At 37.9% G+C, this 24,198-nt stretch overlaps 2 protein-coding genes across 5 annotated transcripts in view; one reads left to right on the plus strand and one right to left on the minus strand.

The window, feature by feature from the left end:
• The window catches only part of THAP4 (THAP domain containing 4), a 30,459-nt gene extending 21,518 nt beyond the window's left edge, over positions 1 to 8,941 (minus strand). The window contains exons 1-2 of one of the 3 annotated variants that reach the window (XM_007440447.3): positions 8,798 to 8,941; positions 1,427 to 2,580 (exon numbers count right to left, since the gene is read on the minus strand). In XM_007440447.3, coding sequence (XP_007440509.1) covers positions 1,427 to 2,580; positions 8,798 to 8,880 — 1,237 coding nt within the window. In that variant the 5' untranslated portion in view covers positions 8,881 to 8,941. The remainder of the gene's footprint in view (positions 1 to 1,426; positions 2,581 to 8,797) is intronic. The other 2 variants (XM_007440445.4, XM_007440446.4) reach the window with 2 other exon arrangements.
• A 598-nt stretch (positions 8,942 to 9,539) lies between these two features.
• The window catches only part of ATG4B (autophagy related 4B cysteine peptidase), a 30,191-nt gene continuing 15,532 nt past the window's right edge, over positions 9,540 to 24,198 (plus strand). The window contains exons 1-6 of one of the 2 annotated variants that reach the window (XM_088132063.1): positions 9,540 to 9,652; positions 13,400 to 13,498; positions 13,932 to 14,003; positions 15,537 to 15,635; positions 16,183 to 16,284; positions 21,084 to 21,156. In XM_088132063.1, coding sequence (XP_087988189.1) covers positions 9,643 to 9,652; positions 13,400 to 13,498; positions 13,932 to 14,003; positions 15,537 to 15,635; positions 16,183 to 16,284; positions 21,084 to 21,156 — 455 coding nt within the window. In that variant the 5' untranslated portion in view covers positions 9,540 to 9,642. Of the gene's footprint in view, positions 9,653 to 13,353; positions 13,499 to 13,931; positions 14,004 to 15,536; positions 15,636 to 16,182; positions 16,285 to 21,083; positions 21,157 to 24,198 lie in introns of both variants that reach the window. The other variant, XM_088132064.1, reaches the window with a different exon arrangement.

Genomic DNA, 24,198 nt, shown 5'->3' on the forward strand with positions numbered 1-24,198 from the left:
ACAATTCATGTTTGAAACTTTGTTCAAATGCTGGTTGTTATATTTTTGCATGACCCATATTTACATTCCACAACTTGAAAGCCAAGCCTCCAGGTCAAACAGAATTAACTTTATCTCTTAGGAAATAATATACTAATCAAGTGATATTAATTTCTGGAATTCAAACGTGAGAAAATATTAATAAGATCATACTGAGGAGGTGGTAATTGTATAGCAGCATGAAGTGGAAAGAAATTAAGGTTAGTGAAAGTGAGCTAGTGAATTATGGATGCATGAGAACATGGAAGCATTAGCATGTTAGCTTGTTGGAGAGGGAAGAACTTAGTTGGAGATAAAATGGAAGGGAAGGAGGAACTGAGACTTTGTGCAGCAAAAGAAATCTAGGTGAGAGCATTGGTTAAGCTTGAGATTGCTGTGTTGGAAAAGACCCTGTGGTAGAGGACACTGATGGCATGCAAGGAGTGGGAAGAACAGTGAAAATGGAATGAAAGCAAGACAGCTGGTGAAGGTGGTATGAATGGCCCAGATGTTGGTGTGCTGCAGTAGACCATTATAGGCAGCAGAAGCAGGATCCATCCTTTTGGACAGAGTATTGTCACTTGCTCAAGCCCTGTGACTGACTTGGGTGGGTATATCCACCAGAATTGTTCATCTGATTGCCTGCCACCTTTGAACAAGGAGGAGACAGCTAGGAAACAATCACAACCTGAACTGTTCCATGAGGACCATTGGCTGGTGACAAAGGACTGGTTTTGGAAAGGTGATGGGGTGTTGTCTTGGGACTATAGGTTATTTCAAAAAACAATCCATTTGAGGTGAGGCTAGGGGAAGAGAAGGAAAGGAAAGAGAAGGAAAGAGTTGACAACAGTGGGACTATATGGTTTGGATGTATGCCTCTCTCCATTTGTGAGACAGAGAATGATCAGAGGTTTTGGAAATGAGAAGTCAAGGCTGGTGTGCCCCACCAACTCTGAATGAGAATCAAGTCTATTTGGGGAGATTGGAAATATAATTGACCTTGGTTGGGATTAAGGTGATTAGTGGACATTTAGATGAGATTGCTGGAACTAGTAGTGGCTGCTGAGTGACTCAATCAAGGGCAGCCAAATGGTGGGGAAAGGGCATGGGGTTGTTAATGGGTGAGAAGTGTAGAGAGTTGGAAGGTATGAATGATATAATGAAAATTAGGACTGAGAGAGTGAGAATCCTCTCTAGGCAGGCAGGACCAGGGCTTGAGAACAAGAGAATTGGAGGAGGATATAGGGGAAGAAATGAAGATCATGATAGTGCTAGGCAGGAGATATGGCAAGAGGCAGGTACTATGGGTCTTTCTTGAAAAGAAAAAACACCCAGCATATTGTATGCTAGATACCTGCATATTTTGCCATCAATTTTTCTCAGTTGTGAAAGTGCAGAGAATACTAACCACAGTCCTGGGACAACAGGTTGCTCAAGAATGGGAAATTTATCCTCTTCAGCTCATCCAGCTTTTCCTTCAATTTTCTAACCTGGCTGTCAGAGCGGCTGATCTTTTGTCTCAGCTGCTTCAGTTCTCCATTCTTCTTCTCTACTTGTTCTCTCAAACAACACACTTGACTTTTACTTTGCCTAGAGGAGAAACAGTATGAATGAAGGGAATCAATGAGCTTGCACGCTCCTGAAGCAGACATAATGACCTCATTGATTGACATGGGGTTGGCATCAGTCTCTCCCTTCTGACCTACTACAGCTTCTGTGGCTGGTTTAGGGGTCAGATCTGCAGGGGATGCAGACATGCTTTGGGAAGATTTCTGGGGGATAGCAGTAAGAGAAGAAGTAGAGGACGTTTCTCTAAACCTAGTGTCCTGCTCCACAAGGTTGTTACTACAGCTTGGTTCCGCACTTCTCCTTAACCTTTTTCTTTCTAGTTGTTCCTTTGGAAATGACGATTTCTCTCTAGTGTGTTTGGAGAAAAAGCTGTAAGAATGAAGGGATCCAATAAATTTACATGCACCTGACACTGGAGGTGTGAAGTCATCCTCTGATATACCATTTTTATCAATTTTGAAACTTCCTGGATGGATAACCATTTCAGAATGGTCCTCAACAGAACACTTTTCTGGCTTATTCTGAGTAACTTTTGTAACTAAGTTATCTGCTAACATCCTTCTGAGAGAGCCTTCAAGTTGGACCTGGAAACTCTCCCCTTGCTCAGACATTGACCCAATTTCAGCTTGAAGAGTCATGTGCTCCATTTCATTAGTTCCTTCCACTAACAAGTCTTGGCCAGATGATAGGATTCCCTCAACTACCTCCCCACTTCCTTCATTTGATTGATTGCCATTTCTTTGTAGAGTCTGGGTTATTATTTTTCTCTTTCTTTTGGCATAATCCCTGCTGTTGCCCCTTGTCTCAGAAATTTGGAATATAGTTGGGATGGCTGTGGGTTTGAGCAACCGATGTTGGTCTTCCAGCCGTTTTGAAAAGCTGTCTTTAGTGAAGTGTTCACTGCACAGAAAGGAATATTTGGTGGGAATCCAATTGTCCCGTTGTACTGCTTTCAACCACTGGATTAGTCGCTTTGAATCCTTTAATGGAAACCTTAAAAAAAGTATAAAAGGAAAAAAGTTACCATATGTGTTTCTTTTTTTCTTTCCTGGAATCATGAAAATTTATAGATGGGGTTAAGCTTAAGAAACTTAAATTTTCTAAAAAAGTTTGATATATTATACAGATATAAGTAGCATTCATTACATTTTTAGAAGCAGTATTTCATAAAGATGCTGAGTTGTTTAAACATTGTTTAAAGCTTCTTTACATATAATGAAAATACATATAAGTGATTATTAAAACAATAGCTATTTTTATGAAATAATAATTTGCAAAAAGGTGTTCAACAATCAGTAGATTTTAATAAAATATTCATCAGCCAAACATTAAGTTTGTAATCCCAAGTAAACTTATGCCCCAAAGGTTCCCATTCAATTAACTGCATAAGATCAAACTACAGGGTAAGAAGTGACACAGAATTGGGTAGAGTAGCTAATACAGGAATACAGAATTAAAATTCAGAATGGTTTTGACAGGTTAGGAAAATGGGCTATAAATAATAGAATGAAATTTAACAGAGTCAGATGGAAAGTTTCCTTCAGAAACTACAATAAAGTCCTCAGATATAAGACTGAGGATACCTGGCTTGGTTATATGTGAGAATTTCTTAGAATAGTAGTTTATTGTAAACTGACTATGAGTCATCAAGGTGATGCCACTGACTAAAAGGTAAATGAAATTTTAGGCTCCAACAAAAGGAGTAGTGTCCAAATCATGGGAACTATAGTTCCATTTTATTTTGCAGTGGTCACACCCCCACTTCAAGTATTGTGTTCAGTTCTGGATATCATACTTTAATAAAGATTCAGAGAAATTGGAACAGATTCAGAGAAAGTCAGTGATAATTATCAGGGTACTAGAAGCCACAAAGAAAGATTGAAACAATTGTGTCAATTTAGTTTAAAAAAGAACAGACTAAGAGAAAATATGATAGCACTATTCAAGTACCTGAAAAGATGTCACATACAAGGTCAAACTTGTTCTCCATCATTCCAGAGTGCAATACAATTTAGTTTAATACACTAAATAATGCATTAAAGTCAAAAGAAAGTATGTTCCAATTGAATTTTAGAACTTTTTTTCTAGCAATAACAGCAGTTTGACAGTGGCACCAATTACTGAAATTGTATGTTCCCTTTCACTGGATATGTTGAAGTAGAGGGTAGACTTCCATCTGTTGGAGAACCCATGGGAAACTTGTGCAATGGTTGTATTGTGTTTACTGTAGATAGATGTTCTTCTGAAATCTTGTTTTTATTTATTTTTCAAAGTGCTTTTAACAGTTGTGACATTGTTTTAATTGTTGGTTGTACACTGCCTAGAGTCACATTCAGTGACATGGGTAGCTATATAAATGTGTTTAATAAATAAAACACATTTCCCTTTTCACCCATTTCTAGTTTAGTGTGTCAAAAACAATAACCTAGTACAAGCTAAATATTTCTGTGACTCAATTTGCAAGTTACAGCAAATCATGGTTAGAGGACACCATGCAATCCTGTGCATATTTAGAAGTCAGTTTTAATGGAACTTACTCCAAATAAGTGTGAATAGACTTACTATTATAGAAATTGTGTATTTCTATGTTTTTCTGCTTGTTAAAATGTAGCAAACAGAAAAACATATAGAAATACATAATTTTCTAACTACCATAAGAAAAAAAAGCCTCTTCTCATTTCCCATTAATAGCCATCTTGAGTTTTAAAAAAGGATAAACTTACTTCCATATTTTCTTCCTCTACCCTTGAATTTCTCTCCCTGCTTTTCAACTGTTCTATGCATCCTTGCATCACTGGATCTTTCTCCTGCCACCGAAGAGATTAAGTCGCTCAGATGGAGATGAACTAAAACTGATTTTTACCTGAATACAAACATATACTGTTTGAAATTCTTCCTGATTATACTCTTTGAGCCTTTTTTAAATACTTATAATTAAATAAGTAATCTTGTGTCTAGCATTGTTCTTGATTGATGCGAACAGTGCAACGTCTGACCACTAGAAGCCCACCAAGGTATTCCCTCTACCATTGTTTCTATAATTTCTTTTGTTTACACTGTCCTACTGATTTTAAGCCATACCTATGCAATTCTGTAATTTAAAAATAAAAGTGCCATTGCTTTTGATTCTGCCTGTAATTCCTACTAATTTTCTTAACACTATCCTACTATGGTTTGGCCTGATACAGGGCTACCAGATCTGAGCTGCAAAAACCATGACAAGCACTAGATGATAGCAAGAAGATACAGAAAGCGCTAACATTTTGCTGCCATCTAGTAGTTTTCTGGATTGGTGTAACCCAGATCTATAATTCTAGCTCATGTCTGAATGAATGAATGATTAATCAATTATCTCTCTCAGGAGAAAATGTTAGTAGTGCCCCGTTTTGGGGAAGTGAGGGGGGATCAGCTCAAAGGTATTGCTTCTCCATGATACTGTAGTCCTAATCCTCTGAAATGGCCTCCCCTTGGAGGTGAGATTGATTCCATCCTTAACAGTTTTCCAGAAGCTACTTAAAATTGAGTTAGTCCAGAGGGCTTTGGGTGAATTGTGACATCATCAAGGTTGTGTTATGTGGTTTTAATTTTAAATTAAAGTTAACAATTATTGTAAACAAATACATATAAATAAATACATTGGCTTGTACAAATGTTACAACTACAGTCATTATTCCCTTACAGTAATTCCTCTACTTCCAGAAACTTAAGATGATGGAAAACTGGCATATCTAAAGAACAGATTCACTTTTTTGGAAGCTCAAATCATAGGTTTGATGTAATGTCTGGAACTAAGCCTTTGTTTCAACAGAAACACTTCTCATTAGTTCATTTGAGAAAGATATAACACAGATTTCTTGCCTTGGGTAGGGTGGCTGTTGAGCCTGTTGGTTTTCCTTTTGTGTGTTGTTTTTTTCTGGGTGTGCATGATCTTTTTCTTATTTTATTGTTCCTTAGTTTTTTAAAGTGCAAAGCTGCCAAGAGGCATTTGGAGTCAGGCAGCCTCTAAACTTAATTAAAAAATAATACTAAAAAAAATAGCATGTTAGCATTTAATATGCAGATATTTTGTTAGAGAAAGATGATAACTAAACTAAATTATCTGTCAGAAACAGATACAAATTAGCTTGGAATATTAGTTTAGTTAACATACCATTCTTAGTGATTCAAGGACTCAGCCTGTAAAGAATACCAATTTACTGTTTAATGACAAGTCTGATATGAATGGATTACTATCTGAATACTTGATTATTGAAAGGAAAAGCAGTATCATTTAGCAATAGCTTTTTAAAAAATAGTAATTAAAATATATTGGTAAATGGGATGAAATGCACATTATGTTATAATTTAAGAGAGAATTTTTATAAAATAAGGTACCGTTAGTATATGACATCGGAGAAACTATCAAAGATATATAAAGATACCTCAAATCAATGTTGGAAAGGTGGAAAACATGAAGGGACATTTTACCATGCATGGTGAACTTGTGAAAAAGCTAGAAAATTCTGGATACAAAACATACAATGATACCAAAAAAAATAATAATTAAAGATTAATGTTGAGAAGAAGCCATAACTTTTCTTACTGGGACTTATGGAAAGCCAATTAGAAAAAACTCATGGAAGATTGATTTTATATATGGTAACCACAGCAAGACTGTTATATGCACAACAATGGAGGAATACTGAAATTCCCACAATGGAGGAATGAGTTGTAAAGATGTCGGAATTGTCAGAAATGGTGAAACTGACCTGTTTGGTCAGGGATAAAACTATAAGTGCCTTTTTTAAAAGACTGGAAATTTTTATGGACTTTTTGCTGAAAATAGAGAAAAGTGAAGTGATGATTTATGGATATGATAACTGAAAAAGAACTAAACAAGGGGCTGAAGGGATTTTTGTAGTATTAAGGACGGAGGATGGATAATAAGTTCATTAATTTCTGTTGTCAAGAAGGTCGGAAGTCACTTAAGTCACAAAAGTCACTTTCTGACACAAAAATTATTAAAAATATATATTTAGCATGTGTTAAAATAACCAGTTTGACAATATAGTAATCCTAATGGGAAAAGAGCTGTATGAAAACACACACAATTTCTGAACTGCTAGTGTGCATCAATATTTATGGAATCTTTCCCAGTACTAGATTAGGATGGAAAGAAATTTTATTTTGGGGGAAAAGGCATTGGCTTCCCATCCGAATTGAATAGCTTCCCAAAACAAGGGACAAAACATGCACTAAACAGCAAAAATGTTCTCCAGTAAAGCAGTTTTTTTTAAAAAAAATACATGGAATCCACCAATAGCATCAAAAGTTTGGATAGGAGAGCAATGCAAGATTCACTTGGCAGCAAAGAAGCAGGAGAAAGAAACCAATGAAAAGACTTCTTGAAGAAGTCATCCTTGCACAATCAGACCCTCCCATCTTGGTCCAGAAAATAAACACTTGACATAATCAAATACTGTAATACATCTTTAAAAAATGGAGACAAGCAAAACTAATTATAGTGTGGATTAAATAATTAAACCTGAAACTCCCCACAGATGTCCTTGGTTCATTAGAAACCAATGGGCTATTCCTAATCAACTCATATTTTAAAATAGTATACATTTTTAATACTTTTCAGAAATATAAATTAATTTCACATGTATAAAAATACAGAACTCAAGATAATTATAGAAGAAGAATCTGGGACCCAAGGAATATTCACTGCCCATAATAGCTAAAGCAGACTCCTATCTTCAAAAGAGAATATTAAGCTTTGAGTAGCAAAATAAGGCCCAGACATTGTCCATGTGTTCTACATGGGAATTTCTAGATGCATCTCGTTTGATGCTCACTATCCAGCAAGGAAGTTTCCAAGCCTTAACTTAAATTCATATATATACTTCTTCAGATGAGTTAAGTAAATTTTGCATATTTTCACCTTTGGACTACTTTCACATTTTGAAGTGCATAGGTATTTTTAAAAATTAATCTTAGACAGGAAATAATGGCTATCATTGAATGTTTAAACTGTTAAAAGTTTTAGATTTAACACAAATATAAAAAAGCTTATAAACTATCCACTGTAACAATAAACCTATATTTGGTTTTCTGCTGTATGCAAAAAAAGAGAATAAAACGAGAATCCCTTTATAATTGTTTGAGTATACAGAGATGACATTTCACTTGTTTTATATTAACAGAATACCATACTGTCGCTTTTTTGCTTATTTTCTCATAGTTGTAATGTGTTCCTTTTCTAGTCTAAATATGGATTTGCACACAACCATATATATTGGATAATGAAAAATCAGCCAAGATTCAGTTGATATTTCTAGAATACAATTTATCTCTTGCAAGGATTGGCAAGAATGCCACATCTCAGAGCAAATCAGTGATTAGGTTATGTTCCTTGACAGGAAAAGCAACACTCAGCTTTCTCCCTATGAAAGCAGTTGCTCCACAAGCCACCTACTGACAGATTTGCTACTGAAAAAAGTTGCTTTCTCCAGTGGGTGCATATTTCCAAAACTCAGACAAGACAGGACAAGTAAACTTGTGAACAACAGTAATATTGCTTACTCATGCATCAGCGTCCCATATATGAAATCAGGGCTATGGCTTGAGCCATATCTTAACCCCTCTGGTCAATGCTTCAACTACAAATCCCGTGGTGGAGAGCGGCGGTGAAGGATTAGGACTGATGACATTATAACCAAGCAGGTATAGAGTGCCTGCCTTCCGCTCCCAAAGAAAAAACAAACTCTTAGCCCAAAAGATGTACAGTAATTTTCACAGGAGTTGTAGCCCCCTCACTATTTTCTTAAACTGTGGACAGATGACAAGAAACGGGAGAAAGGATGAGAAGGCAACAAAAGGCTTTTGTGCCTGCAGGTGGGCGCCGGGGCGGGGGGGGGGTAAAGTTGGTCCCCCTATTGTTGAGGGGATGCTCACTTGGCCTGTCTGGGAGGGACGGGCAATGAGTGATGCGGGTCGGTGAAAGAGAAAGAACAGTCCAACTGCCCAGAAGCGAGTGTAAAAGGTAGTGAAGACGGTAGCCGGGCTGGCTCGGGGGACATCAGCCTGTCACAGAACTGCGAGCGGAAGAGAAACGGGAAGCTCTGCGTCGGTCTACCCGACCGAAAAGGTGCGCCTCGAGAAGCCCCGTATCGAGGCACGAAGCAGGAGACGGGCAGGTGCGAGCGCTCCTTTCCCTCCCCCTGGTTACCTGTGGAAAGAGACGGCCGCTCGGCCCCGGGGATCTTTGCCCTGCCGGTTGGAGCAATTCAGTGCCGCGCAACAGATCACCATCGCTGGAGGCCGCACGGGCGGCCCTGCCTCACCCCCCTCTCCGCCCCCCCTTCAGCCGTACAACAAGATGGCGAAGCCAGACAAGTCACCACAGCTGGTCTCGCCACACCCTGCAGAGTAACTTCCGTACGGAAGGCGCTGTCATTCAACACACCCCATATACCTTTGGCGGTACAGTATATGAGCGAAACGGCCCTCACAACCACCAGCAACGCTCCTTACTTCTCCTTCTCCCCCCTTGTATCTCACCGATTGACTTGATGTCAGGCAAACCAGAAGCAGTGAAGAACAGCTGCTCTCTGGTTGGGCCGATACTGTTGAAACAACGCTCTGATGCGAATTACTTGACAGCGCCATATTGGGTCAAGTGGGTGGTGTTTAATACTCCGTACAGAAATATGGCGGCCCCCCTTCACTTTCTACACCTGTAATACCATATGTCAGTTGTACTACTCCGAGGGATAGAAAGCAGTAAATGGTAATTACGAACGTTTTTTCCTGCTTCAGAAGGAAAGCAAGGTCGATTTAAGTAACCCTGCGTGACCATTTCTCTCTCCGTACAACAAAATGGCACCTGCCATGTAGCGGGAGAAACCATTGCATCTGAAGCTAACCAATCGTCGCTTAGATGAGTGGTGAACATCTCCGCGATTGGGTGAGAGCAGCGCTATGGGATGAGAAGTATAAAGTGCGCCGCTTTGGTGATCTGTGTCAGTCCGGAGACAGCCGTGGGTGCCCCGAGCTTGAGAGGGCGGGGGCAGGATGGACGCGGGTGAGTGAGGAAATGTTTGGTGGGGGTCAACTGGGAAAGCTGCGTGGGTCGACATGCACCTCTCAATATTTGGGGTAGTGGGCAATAGGTGTGGAAAGGAAGGAGATCGGTTTGTTTTTCAGCAGAGGGCTAAATCGCAGGCTGGGCTAGTCGCTGGAACTGGGAGCTTGGATTGCCTAAAAGGGAGGTTGGTGAAGGGTCAGTTATGTTGCCTTGGGAACTGTGTCTTTCTTATTTATTTTTTTTCTGTTAAATGGCTGCGATTGATAAAAGCTGACAAAGAAATTTGGCAAATATAGTACGTCGCCTTGCACTCTTCTTTCAACATAGAGGCAACTATACTACAACAAAGCCTGCCAGTTTTAAGATTTGTTGCCCAGACTACTGTAGCTTGCCATGTTTTTGCTAACATTAGCTGGTTGCATGGCTTATAAAGCTCAGTGCTGGTCTTCAGTGCCATTTGGTGCTTTGATGTATAGAAATAACCTTAAAGTTTTATAAAGTTTATAAGAACCCAAGGTTCTTGTTTAAGACTTTGTAGTTAAAAGGGAATGTATTGATTCCTTACCTACCTAATGTAGTGACATGAGTTGTGATGGAAGACAAATCGTGTTGTTTTAATATTGTCTACCAAAATGCCAGAGCCCAAATGGGAAAAACTGTAAGAATCTGATGGCAAATGGATAATACTCCCCTTTTCATCCACTTCTTGACTTTCTCCAGACAGATGAAAAACAAATGACATTTTAAGGAAAGATTTGTAATTGGTTTGTTTTACTTTCTGAACAAGATAATGAAGAGGAATGCAGTGTTCTGTGGTTCTATGCCAAACTGAATTCTTATTGAAACTCTGCAAATGCATCTCAGATAAGTGATAGTTAGGGTTTTTTTGTTTTTTGTTTTGGTGCCTTCAAGTCAGTCTTGATTCCTGGAGACTGCCTGGACTAGTCCCTGCAGTTTTCTTGGCATGGCTTTTCCAAAGTGGTTTGCCATTGCCAGCTTCCTAGGGCTGAGAGAGAGTGACTGGCCCAAGGTCACCCAGCTGGCTTTGTGCCTAGGGCAAGACTAGAACTCACAGTCTCCCAGTTTCTAGCCTGGTGCCTTAACCACTGCACGAAACTGGCTCTCTAGTTAAGAAATAGATTTTTAAAATTCTCTTTTATTTAGTGACATTTCATAAACAGTTGATAATGGATTCTAAGATATATAAAATACATACATTTTTCTCCAAAATATATCTACCCCATCTATTACAATTTTACTGCATTTTATATGCTGTGCTGTACTTGGGGAATAAGGCCCAGGTAATGCTGTGGAATGTAGTTCTAAGTAAATATGTCTAGGATATTTAAATAAATTTGTGTTCAGCTTGATTCCTATAACAGTTGCTGTTTCCAGGTCATTAGTCATTTTGCCTTTTGTCCATTAGCAGAAAACAACCTTATAAACTTTGTTCTCTCCATCTTTATTTGATTATATGTTATTGTTATATAAGGATATCTTTCTGAGTTTGCTCTTTAAGATCAATCCTGTCCAGTTCATTGAAACTAACCTATAGTTTACTTAGGCTCATGAAAGTAGTATTATGACCAACAAAGATCAGTTGCCCATGCAGCTGCTGCTGAAGTAGTAATCTGATGGCTAATTGAAGTTGCTTTCTTTGTAGTAACTGGCATTAGATGAATTCTAATTAGATATCTTAATATGGCCAAAGATTAGACAAATAAATGAGCCAATATTCATACACTTTATTTTAGGTGTACAAATTTCATAACAGAATAAAAATTTATGGATTTATGTATATTCTTTATTAAAGGTTCACATAATATGTCTAGGCCAGTCTTCCTGTGTCTTTCAGAGCTGGATATCTGAGAATTTTCAGTGCATCTTGAGAGTATCAGATTAGGAAAGCTGATCTAGAATGACATATCATTTTTAGTAACATTGTAACAATTCGATATCCATGGATAAAATTAAACCAGTGATCTTGAAGTTAAAACTTCTGCAATTGTCTGTGTTCCCGAGGTCATAATTCTGCTCACTAACCACATGCCTGTGATTCCTGAGGTGGTCCTTCTGCTCGCTAGTTACCATACTACTTTTTTGTCCACGGTATTTCTAACATTTGATTGGAGTCTGCTTTCCTGTAGCTTAACTCTGTGAAGGAGAACAAGTCCATGATAGAGAATGAGTCAAGACCTTCTCTTGTGTTCAGATACTTAAAGAATGCTATTATATCTCCCCTCATCTTGTCTTCTCAAGGCTAAAATTCCAAATTCCTTCAATTTGTTTTCTGTGGTCTTAGTTTCTAGTCCCCAGATTATCCTTGTTGCTTGAACAGAGAAAGGAAGATGTAGACCAAATGAACTCAAACAGGAACATCATGTACATTTTAATGTAGAATTCATATATTTTTCTTAGGTCTTGAAATCATTTGGCATTCCCTTTTTGTTTTTTGTTTTATTTCCAAGTCTAGTTCCCCATGTTAATTCTGATATTTGATAAAGTAAATTTTAGAGTATATGTATTAATAACATTTTAACTTCATGTAAACAGTGTATGGAATGTAGCAAGCTTGAGGCTTCACAGCAAGTGCAAAATGAACCATGTCATGTATTTATGACTAGACTGAGGAAAAAGGCTTAGCAGTCTTTTCTTGGAACCTCTCACATTAAATACCAGTCTGAATCACATGGTATATGGGGCATGATGTTCTCTAAGGCAAGGTTGCAGAGCATGTGAAATTTGAACTGAATGGGTTATCTGGACAGTAATATTTGGATTTAACAACTATGAGGAAAACAGAAGAATGTGATATAGGTTTACTCTAGAGCTCACTGCACTGATTCTTATTCCTTTTTTTTAATTAAGTAGAACAAACTTTATTCTCTGAAAGCAGAGAAGCAGATAGATGCCCACAGTCAGCTCAGGCCAAAAGCGGAGTGGAATGTAATGGTTTAAGAGGTTGCAGAAGGAAGGGAGGGATGAATCAAACATAACAAGAGGAGAAACATGTTCCAAAGCATGGGTGCAATTAGTAAGAAGGCCTCCCATCTAGTCCATGCCCTTTATGCTTGAACATCTCCACATGTTCATACCAGACTTGATTTTGGCAAGGCAGCGCCTGATGCTTAAAGGACCTGAGAAGAACATTGAATCTGGAGCCCAAGCAGAATCTTAGTGTTCCATCTGATGCTTCTTGCTAGTAATCTATTCCGTTACTGTTACAGTAACTTAAAGGCAGGCAATAAACCAAATGTAGTTTTAGCAAAGTAAATATGTGATTTGTTATCATAGTACTAAACTCCTGCTGCACAAAGTGATCCTTTTTTGTTATAAGTGTATTCATGTGATCACTGTATGTTCTGAATAAAAGTTGACAAATTAAGGCTAGTATTTGAGTTCCTTCATAACATGAAGAAAATGGTTATTGCTGGAATTTGAAATATAGTTATTTTTGAAATGGAGTTGGATCAGATCTACAATAATCTCAGCCCTCTCCCCACCCCCCATAAAAGACTCTCACAAAACTTCTGTGGGAAGGAAAACATTGTTTTAGTTTAATTCTGTCATAACATTTTCAGCCTCTGTAGACTGATGTTAGAACCTGGAACATAATTGCTACTTTTTCATGATCTAAAGCAATTGGTTACATTGTTGAAATTCTCTGAAGGAAACTTTTTTTGTATTTTGAATGACAGATCCTGAAAAGTGTTTGAGACTACTGTGTTTGTTTGTTTTGAGCAGCTACTCTCACCTATGATACTCTCAGGTTTGAGTATGAAGACTTCCCAGAAACCAAAGAGCCTGTTTGGATCCTGGGAAGAAAATACAGTGCTCTAACAGGTATTTCTTCAAATATTTCAAGGGCTATATGATTCAGTACAATGACTTGAATTCTGCTGTCTCTTGATAGCTTTGACATACTGTAGAATGCATGTAGTTTTTCCTGATCTTATTCTGGAACAGCTCTGCCATCCTAATAAACTCCTTGTTTTCTGCTGAACTTTTTATATATTTTTCAGATAGTAGAGGCTAGATAGTGTCCTCCTTCCCTACTGATATATGAGAGAAGTCCAAAAGATATTAAACTGCTTCCCCCCCCCACAAAACCCCACATGCACTACTGTGTGAATATTTTATCTGTCCCTTTCTATTCTTAAGTCTAAATGTTGAATAGGTCTAATTAAAAATAAATATATTTCAGTAACAGTATCATTGAATCCACACAATCTAATTTCTGAAAGTATATTGAAACATTTTATTTCTATTCCTTTAGAGAAAGAGGAGATTTTGTTGGATGTGACTTCTCGTCTTTGGTTCACATATAGAAAAGGCTTTCCAGCCATTGGTAAGCACCAGTTTTCATTTTCCAGATTACTATGGAAATGGTACATATTTATTTCTAAAAATCAGTTTTTTTTACAACCTAATGAAGCCAACTGGAATCTTGGTGTGATGAAACTAGTACCATCACAATCTTGGTTTATCGTATTCCATTTAGCGACTATTAAACCATCCTGACATTTGAGTTTGCGCTCAACTATATATGTTTCAGCAAATAGCATTGGCTTATGGTCTGTTGCTGGCATTTGATTATGTTTCCACTTTATTGAAAATAAGATTCTTCCACTTTGAAAATGGTATGGAAGGATGGAAATTGCAGAAAATAAAAATTCTTTTTTCAAACAGGACTGTATATCATTTAGATCAACTGATTTTTTTGGTATATTTGCGTAAAGATTAAAAAGCAAATGGTAAAAATAAGAAAGCTTCAAATTATTTAAATAAGAATTTTTTATCTGCCTTCATCAAGAAGTTGTGATATTTCTAAAAAGCATTGAGAGCCAGTGATAATTCTAAGAATATTGAACTTTTGGCTTTCTTAAAATTCTCAGGTAGTTGTTGCTCCTGCATATAAATATCGAGGCTGAAAATAATTAAATACATATGTAAAATTCATATGTTTTAAATATCCATATGCCTTAGGATATTCAATCTATATATCTAAAAATTGTCATTTCTAATACTTTAGGACTTAATTATTCATCTGTGAATATTAATGATATCTGTAAACAGATTGTTCATATTATTTTGAAATGGTTAGGAAACTCTAAAATTCTCAGTTCCAGCTATATGTAAGAACTGCAGTACTCAGTTCCCAATGAAAACAACTCTCACTGAAACCAATGCAGGTTCAAAGGGAAGTTCATTTATTGGAAAGTAGTGAACAGTTCTAGAGCATAGCTGGAACTGAGTCCCCCATGTGCCAAAACTTAGTTTTACCTTACTCTCCCTTCACCCCCCTTCTGTCTTTGAATCTCTCTTGCACATGTTGAAGATTCTCTCCAGTTCTCACGTTGGTACGACCTTGGGCATTCCTGAGAGCCAGATAATAGTCCATCTGCACCTTACGGTTAACCTTCCAACCTTCCCTCCCTTCCTCCCCTTCACTGTAATGGCAGAAACGAAGCAAGCAAGCTGGCAGTACAAGTGATTGATTGCAAGGATTCTGACATAATCATATACATATGAATTTACATCTGATAACCATTTTTCTAAAATGTGTATTTATATTTATGTTCTCCTTTCGTTCATTTTTCTCTCTAATTTACTAAGCTGCAGAGTAGACTGTACCATAGCACTAGAGAAGAAAGCAAAGTATTAGCCAGACACAGTAGGGTATGACACTGTATATGCGGATGCATGTTCCATTATATTCAGAGGGACATAATCTCAGATCAGCATGTTTATATTTGCAACCATATTTTGACTTTTGGCCCTCCTAGTCCTGTTCAGGTATATCACAAAACTCTAAATACTTCAAATTATTAGTGATTACTTGTCAAAAAGGTTGTTTTGTGTGATCTCTTTATGGCTGCAGGGGGAACGGGTCCGACATCTGACACTGGTTGGGGTTGCATGCTAAGATGTGGCCAGATGATTTTTGCCCAAGCCTTGGTTGGCAGGCACTTAGGTAGAGGTAAGTCATATTCCTGTGATGATTATAATGCAAAAACATGATACTGTGTGTATTCAAGTAATATAAGGGCCTTCATAAAGATGTTTTTCACTGTAAAGAACTACATAACAAAGCAGGCCTATTTACATACAGTATATTCCAGTTCCCCTTGGTAGCATCCCTTCCTTCAAAATGTCTAATTCTTGTCCTGATTAACTGGGCCATGGAAATCAATATGATTGATGATGGATCAGTTTACTTGCTTCTTGCAGTGTAAAGTATATTTTGAACATGAACTTTTTCCAAAAAAATTAAATATTGTTGGTGTTGATAGTGAGATATAATAAAAATGGAAGCAGAAAAAAATGTTCAACTATCATTCACTATGCAGATTATATTTGAAGTTATCTCTTCAAGTAGTTGAGACTATATTCATCAACTTTTTGCATTTAGAAAGAATTCACGTAAAGAAAGCTGGTAATCTTATATAATCTGGTGCTATGAATACCTTGAAAATGTAAGGGTGGCATTTGGAACTTCTTTTTTAACATTACCTTTTGTTTCTCAGATTGGAGGTGGATGAAAGGGAAGAAACAGACAGACAACTATTACAATGTTTGGAATGCTTTCATTGATAAAAAAGACAGTTACTATTCAATCCACCAAATAGGTAAGATGATTACCAGCACTATGGGCAATCAAGTGCTTCAATCTATACCTTCCTCTTTAATAGCAGTAGAAAGGTTCTGAGCATAATACTCAAGGGAGCCTATTTAAAATACATGGTTTTTAGATAAGAATATGTTCATTTGTAAACATGATTTAAATTAGGGCCTATCTTATTATTGGAAATTGACTTAGGGAAATGGTAATGTAGAAAATAGATCCAGCCTTTCAGTTTCCTCTGTTTTAGAACTAGGTTATCAAGGGACAGGCCATTTCAGAATAAAACTTAATTCTGTAAAAGCCAGCCCCTGTACATATTAAAAATAAACTCCATTGAGCTTAATAGAGCCTTGCCCTCAGGTATGAGTGTGGCTATATTTTTCCCTTATAACCTATACAAACAATGCATAGGGCTACTTTTATTCTTTAATGGATTTTCTACATTTTGTGTCAGAGAAGAAATCTATCCTAAAGAAATTTTGTTCTGTGGAATATAATATGTAATAAGCTAACACTTCAGTTTGCCTTCAGCTATAAGCAATGTAATCCATACATGCATGCACCCTACTTTAGTCCCTTTCAGGATAAGCAAGTTATGCAAAGTGAAATAAGGGAGTCAGAAATAGTAAACCAAAGAAATTAGAGGCATGAGCTAAGGAAAGGAAATATAATGTCTGTTTTATACCAATACACTTCACTATACCTCTCCATACCCTTCTGTCCTTACAAAACTTCTGTTATGCTTATGGCAGCTGAAACTACTTCTTCCCCAAGCACAAATTCAGAGGTCTCTTTAACAAAATTTATTAAGATAAAATAGTACAAGAATTGCTGCACGTGAACTAGTTTTCAGTTTAGAATGAATATATCTCAGTGTATATTAAGACAGAGATTTTCTGCATCTCTTTCTCACAGTCTTATGATGTATCAGAGGGTGGCAGTTCTCATCACTGTTAACTGGGAACTCTGCAGCTGGTTACAGAGTTTACATAACAGTTGTTGAACTTTACATAACAGTTGCTTGAATCTTTATCAGTCTGAGAAACAACTGTTATGCTACCCTTGCCTTCCACCACATCCAAACATTGCTTCATGACTTTTATTCTTTAAAGTTCTCACCTCTTTGTGGGAATCCTATTAGCTCCATGCAACTACTTCCTCTTTCTTTCAATACATTTACTCTTTCTTTATAAATTTGTTTTATAATTTAGACTGTCAGTCATTCTCTCTACATGACCAAACTATCTTACTATATTTCTTTCGTAGTGCTCACTATGTGTTCAATCCATATTCATTCAGCATTCATTCATTCTTGACCCTATCTCTTCTTGTTTACCACATGTACATTAAGACCTTGCTTAATGACCACAATAGGGACCAGAAAATTGGTCATTAAGCGAGTTATCACATGACCGGACCCAATTTATGACCATTTTTGCAATGGCCATTAAGCAAATTACGTGGTTGTTAAGCGAATCACATGGTCGTTAAGCGAGTCCAGCTTCCCCCATGGGCATTTTTTGCCGGAATTCGCTTAACGGCCATGTGATTCGCTTAATGACCCTCATAAAAAGATCACAAATCGCGATCACATGACTGTGGGGAGTGGTGTGACAGTTATAAGTGCAAGTACAAGTCGTGAAGCACTTTTTTCTGAGACTGTCGTAACGTCAAATGGTCATTAAATGAATGGTTGTTAAATGAGGACTTCCTGTACTTCTTAAACATCCCAATCCCTCTGCATTCATCTTACATTTATCGTTTTGTAGACATACCCAACAATCACTTCCATATAACAAAGTGGGAATGAACACACTCTTATACATAGCCATTTTTGCTTCTTTCAACAAACTTTCATGTCTCTCAAGAGACCACATGATTTATACAACCATTTTCCATTCATTCTGTTGGGAGATTAAATTGTAATACTTTTGCATAAGACTGGTACTTTCTTTTCTTGCAGTCTTGTTACATTAGTTTTTTTTTCACTGCTTTTCTTTTATTTCTTGACCATTGTCCTCCAAGATTCCCTCTTGACACTATAAAAAATGGTCTGCCTCATATACAGAATCTCTTATCGCCATTCTATCTTTCACTCATTATCTAAATCTTTCACTGTAAACAATCCAATCAGTCATGCATTAATAGCCTTATGCTTAAACCATCTATTTGAAACAGACTTTTTTTCTAAGCAGATACTGACTAAACAGCTACCATTCTCATTCTTTCTTTGGTCTCCAAATGGCCCAGTTGCCTATTCCTTTCTATCTGGTTTTATTCCCACCCTGTCAGAGTCTGCACACTCATTCCCAAAGTTCAGTAAATCCTCTGGAGTCTAAACAGTTCCATCAAAGATTTCTTTATTGGGAGAAATGCACAGCAGCTATAGTTTGCTGAGTCTAATTCTACAAAGCAAAGCCTTCCCCTTTTAAGCCCAAATTCCCCCCCTTCTCCTTTCTTTTCCCGCTTGAAATTCTTCGCGCCTTGCTCTGGCTCTCGCAGTTACTTGACCTTGTTGGCGCCTCTGTAGAGATAACAGTAGCACCTGGCTTGGTATCTTCTTCCCCCGCTTCTCCTAACTTCAATGGCAGGAACAAGCAAGTGGCCTGCAATTAACATTTTTACCATTTAACCATTTACTATGCATTGCTAAACTAAATTAATAACAACTAAGGTTTCTAGCTTGCGTAGATCCTGACTCACCCATCCATTCATGTTACCGAACAAAATAATTTTATTTATTTTTCATAAAACTCATCCCTACTTCTTCCATTGTCACCATTCACTGGAATGAAACATGCAACTGTCACTAACCTATGGATTTGAAAGCTGCAGCTGGTCCAGAGTGCAGCAGCAGAGGTAGTGGTGGGTCTACTGTGGTACACCCACATAATGCCACTGCTGTGTGAGCTGCACTGGCTTCCAGCAGGCTTCTGAGTGCAATTCAAGGTGCTGGGTGTTAACTTTAAATCCCTACATTGCACGGGGCCAGGTTACTTGTGGGACTATCTATCCCTGATGTTTTCTGCCCATCCCATTAGATCTGGTAGGGTGGGCATGCTCCAGGTTCCCTTGGTGAAATAATGTCACCTGATGGAGCCTTGAAAATGTACCTTCTCTGTCATGGCACTTATCTTATGGGTCAGCTTCCCCCCAGAGATATAGATGACCCCAACTCTGTTGGCGTTCAGGAAAGCAGTGAGAATGTGCCTTTTCCCCCAGGCATTGGGGCCAGGATGTTGATTGAGCTGGCATGGCATGATTGATTAATTGATGTGATTTTTATTGGGGCTTTTATTTTTTGTTTTAAATGTATTTTTTGCTTTCATGGTATTGTGTTTTTATTTTTGTTTGCTACCACAGTTCCTTCTGGTAGATGGGTGGCCATATAAGTTTGTTTAATAAAGAAATAATGAATAAATACTTTCATATGCACCTACAACAACCCAGAAGCCACCAATTCATTCTTTCTGTCCATGCATAGCTAAATCTTCGCCTTCACTTCCCTGCATGTACTGTATTATCATTTCCCCCATACAATATCAGACCATCTTTATTCAGAACTGTTACATCTTTCCCCTTTCTCTTAGGTCCTCAGGACATGCAACCTCCTTCTTTCCCTCCCTCCTTCCCTTTACTTTGATGCTTAGTTCTAGATAGGAAACTTTTCTTTGAAAAAGGTTCAGCAGGCATTTTGGTTAAGGTCCTTTTTAAACTGGCAATTGTTTCAAAATTGTTATTTAATATTTTTGCTAAACTGACTTCTATTATGTAAGGCTTTTTTTGTCTCCTTTTTGTCTCTTTTTTCTCTCTATGGAAAAATGATGTCTTGCTGTGAAAACCTTTTTTTTTTTTAATCTATTTCGTGAGAGATAAGTTTTAGATATGTTTTTATCTGATGCAGCTTTCTCAACTTCACTAGGAATCGCAAAGAAATATAACTGACTAAAGGACTTAAGGATCTATAATGAGAAAAGTTGGCATTTTATCTTTAAGGAATTAATGGTGAATGCTGAAAAACATACTGTGTGTTTGGATGCTAAATACAGAGGTTGCATTTCTGTTCAGTGGGAATCTGTTCAGTGGGAATCTGTTCTTGGCATCTCTCAGAATGAGCTGTTGCCCTGCACCAGGGTGAACCATTCACATTAAAACCCATAATCTCACAGTATAGCCCCAGACTGCACCAGAAATGGCAAAACAAAGTACTACTGCTGCTTAATTTTTGCTTCTTAAAGGTTGGAAATAGATGTGTTACATCTTTGCAAGGCTTCAGCTATATATTTCCAACCATTAAACTTCTTCCATATCTTAACAAATGAAAAAGGCCAACAGTTTTCAGCCATGTTCACCCGACGAAAGGTCACCACATTGCAAGACATCATGCTTGCAGCCTCAGAGATCAGTTTTTGAAATGTCCCCAACTGAAAACAGTTGCTTGTCCTTGTCCTACATGGGCATAATGGTTTTATAGCAGCAAAATATGGCAATAGATTAATATGCCTGGAATTCTTTGTTCTTGTCTTGAAGCCTAAGGGGACCCCTTATTCCTGACAAAATAGAAGAATTTTCCCTGATGAATTTTTATGTGTGACCTTCCAAAAAAGATTAGTACATTTCAGTGTTCATTAATATATGTCTCTGCTGGTTAGGTGTGTGGTTATTTGAACTGTTTCATATTTTTAATAGGACTTTAGTTCAGTACTCTTAAGAAATCTAAATACTTGCTCAATTAAGTATCTGTAGTGATTCAGAAGTAGCCTTGAATGATACTATGGCACAATTATGATGTGTTTGTTGCAGCCCAGATGGGAGTTGGAGAAGGCAAATCCATAGGCCAGTGGTATGGACCAAATACAGTTGCACAAGTACTCAAGTAAGTATTAAGTAGCTCCAACAGTCATGGTCTTCAGATATGAAACAAAGCAGTTAAATAACTACTTATCAAGAAGAAATTTAAAAAATTAATTCTTTACTCAGCATATCTCCAAAACTCTGTGTTTAGTCCTGGAATATTAAATTCCATGGGAGATTCCTAGACTTTGTGGGTAGATGACCAAATTTCCAGTTGTTCTAGCTTGTGCCCTGAATTCACCTGAGCAGTTTGTATAATTCTTTGCAGCAACAGTTGCTCAGATTTGTGCTAGGCTTGATGTTACTTAGGGTGGAGCTGTACCAAAGGTGTCTATCTCACTATCTCTTAATATCTGTCTGAATTAGTTTCATTGCTGATTTTCTGAGCAAGTGGATACAGGTTTTGATTCTGTTAGCATTACTACTTGCCTGGTGGAATGTTCCTCAGCCTCAAACAGTTCTGACTTGCCAGTGATCCCTCAGATCAGTAATACTTCTTTTACATGCTGAATTGTCTGTAACTTTACAGGCAAAAGGAGTGAGGCTATTGCTTAAAAGCCATAATTGGACTTAATCTATTTTAATAAGCTTCAACATTATCTGATATTCTATATTAAGACAAACTGGAGGAGAAGTCAGTGGCATTGCAGCTCCAGGAGCTTTTGATGAAACAATTTTTCTTGATCCTTTCCTCCCTGGGTTTACATGTGGAGATGGTCCTGATCGCTCTTTTGGATATTCTGTACTGGGAAAAAGAGAGGGGGAATGTGACTTTGTTGTATCTTTCTGTGAATGTTGATATTGTTGACCACAGTAACTTGTTGGAGTGCTTATGATAGCTGGGGGTTGGAAGTGCCATCTGGTAGTTTCACGTCAGCCTTTCTGGGTAAAATAAAAAGTAATATTGAGAGGCTTTTCCTTGGGAATGGGTCTGGGGGGCCTCACAAAGCTCAACTTTGTCTTCTATATTAATCAGTACTAACATGAAAGCTGCTGGAAATATCATTCACAGTTCGAAGTGAGTTGTCATCAATATACTGAGATGTCAACTATATTTCTCCTTTCTTGTAGACTCTGAATTGGATATCACCAGAGTCTCTGTATGTCTCATGTTGTTCATCTATTCTGTCTTCATGCCAGAGGAATTTATGCCAAATATTATGCCAATTAGCATAATGTTCAGCTTTCCCTTGATGTTTATATGATGCCTTGAAACATAGTTAATCTGGGCAGTTTATAGAACTCCAGAATGAATAGCTTTTCAAAAAGCAATTGATATGTATATTCCATATTGTTCACATTTCCATAAAGACTAGAAAAGCCACTGAGACTCAGTGTTGTACTGAAATTTTAAAATTAAGTTCATGTAACTGATATAATACTGAATTGTACCTTAGTTTTGCCTCCATTTCTTACCCTTGCTCTGTGCTCTGCTGGAACAGGCCAAACATGTGTTTGATTCAGCATTCTGATCCTATAGGGGCTAACCAGATACATATGGGAAGCCCATAAGCAGGATATGAGTTCTTGTCTAATGTAGAATATGTTATTTTTAGGCCAAAAGACCCTTGAAACAGTATCCTTATTCTATTTTTTAAAAAAGCTTTATATACATCAATTGCACTATATAAATAAGTAGTGATATAGTTACAAAGAGAACCAGTTTGGTGTAATAGTTAAAGCTGCTGCACTAGGAGTGAGGAGACCTGAGTTCTGGAGGAAAAAGGTACTGAGAAGCCACTTCAAAATGCTGCCAAGAAAACTGCATGTCATCAGGAGTGAAGGCTGCCTTGAATGATTATAACAACATTGTTGTTGTTGTTGTTTAGTAGTTAAGTCGTGTCCAACTCTTCGTGACCCCATGAACCATATTGCACCAGGCCTTCCTGTCCTTCACTGCCTCCCTGAGTTTGCTCAGTTTCATGCTCATTGCTTCAGTGATGCTATCTAACCATCTCATCCTCTGCCGTCCTCTTCTCCTTTTGCCTTCAATCTTTCCCAGCATCAGGGTCTTCTCCAAAGAGATCTCTCTTCGCATTAGGTGACCAAAGTATCTGAGCTTGAGCTTCATTATTGATCCTTCCAATGAGCAATCAGGGTTGATTTCTTTTAAGATTGACTGGTTTGACCTCCTAGCAGTCCAGGGGACTCTCAAGAGTCTTCTCCAGCACCCCAGTTCAAAGGCATCAATTCTTCGGCACTCCGCCTTCTTTATGGTCCAGCTCTCACAGCCATACATTACTACTGGAAAAACCATAGCTTTGACTATGCGGATCTTTGTCGGCAAGGTGACATCTCTGCTTTTTAATATGCTATCTAGGCTTGCCATGGCCTTCCTCCCAAGGAGCAAGCGTCTTTTAATTTCATGGCTGCAGCCTCCATCTGCGGTGATCTTGGAGCCCAAATAAATGAAGTCTGTTACTGCTTCCATTTCTACCCCTTCTATTTGCCAGGAATTGATGGGTCCAGATGCCATGATCTTAGTTTTTTTAATGTTGAGTTTCAAGCCAGCTTTCGCACTCTCCTCTTTCACCCTCATCAAGAGGCTCTTTAGTTCTTCTTCACTTTCTGCCATTAGGGTGGTATCGTCTGCATATCTGAGGTTGTTGATGATTCTCCCTGCAATCTTAATTCCGGCTTGTGATTCTTCCAGCCTGGCATTTCTCATGATGTACTCTGCATATAGATTAAATAAGCAGGGTGACAGTATACAGCCTTGTCGTACACCTTTCCCTATTTTGAACCAATCGGTTGTTCCATGACCGGTTCTAACTGTTGCTTCTTGGCCCGCATACAGATTTCTCAGGAGACAGGTAAGGTGGTCTGGTACTCCCATCTCTTTAAGAATTTGCCACAGTTTGTTATGATCCACACAATCAAAGGCTTTTGCATAGTCAATGAAGCAGAAGTAGATATTTTTCTGGAACTCTCGTGCTTTCTCCATGATCCAGCGAATGTTGGCGATTTGATCTCTAGTTCCTCTGCCTCTTCGAAACCCAGCTTGTACATCCGGTAGTTCTCGGTTCATGTATTGCTGAAGCCTAGCTTGTAGGATTTTGAGCAT

Source organism: Python bivittatus, unplaced genomic scaffold (genome assembly GCF_059951505.1).
Source record: "Python bivittatus isolate LINGU-HERP-01145 unplaced genomic scaffold, Pbiv_v1 ctg000980_np1212, whole genome shotgun sequence".
Taxonomy (NCBI): Eukaryota; Metazoa; Chordata; class Lepidosauria; order Squamata; family Pythonidae; genus Python; species Python bivittatus.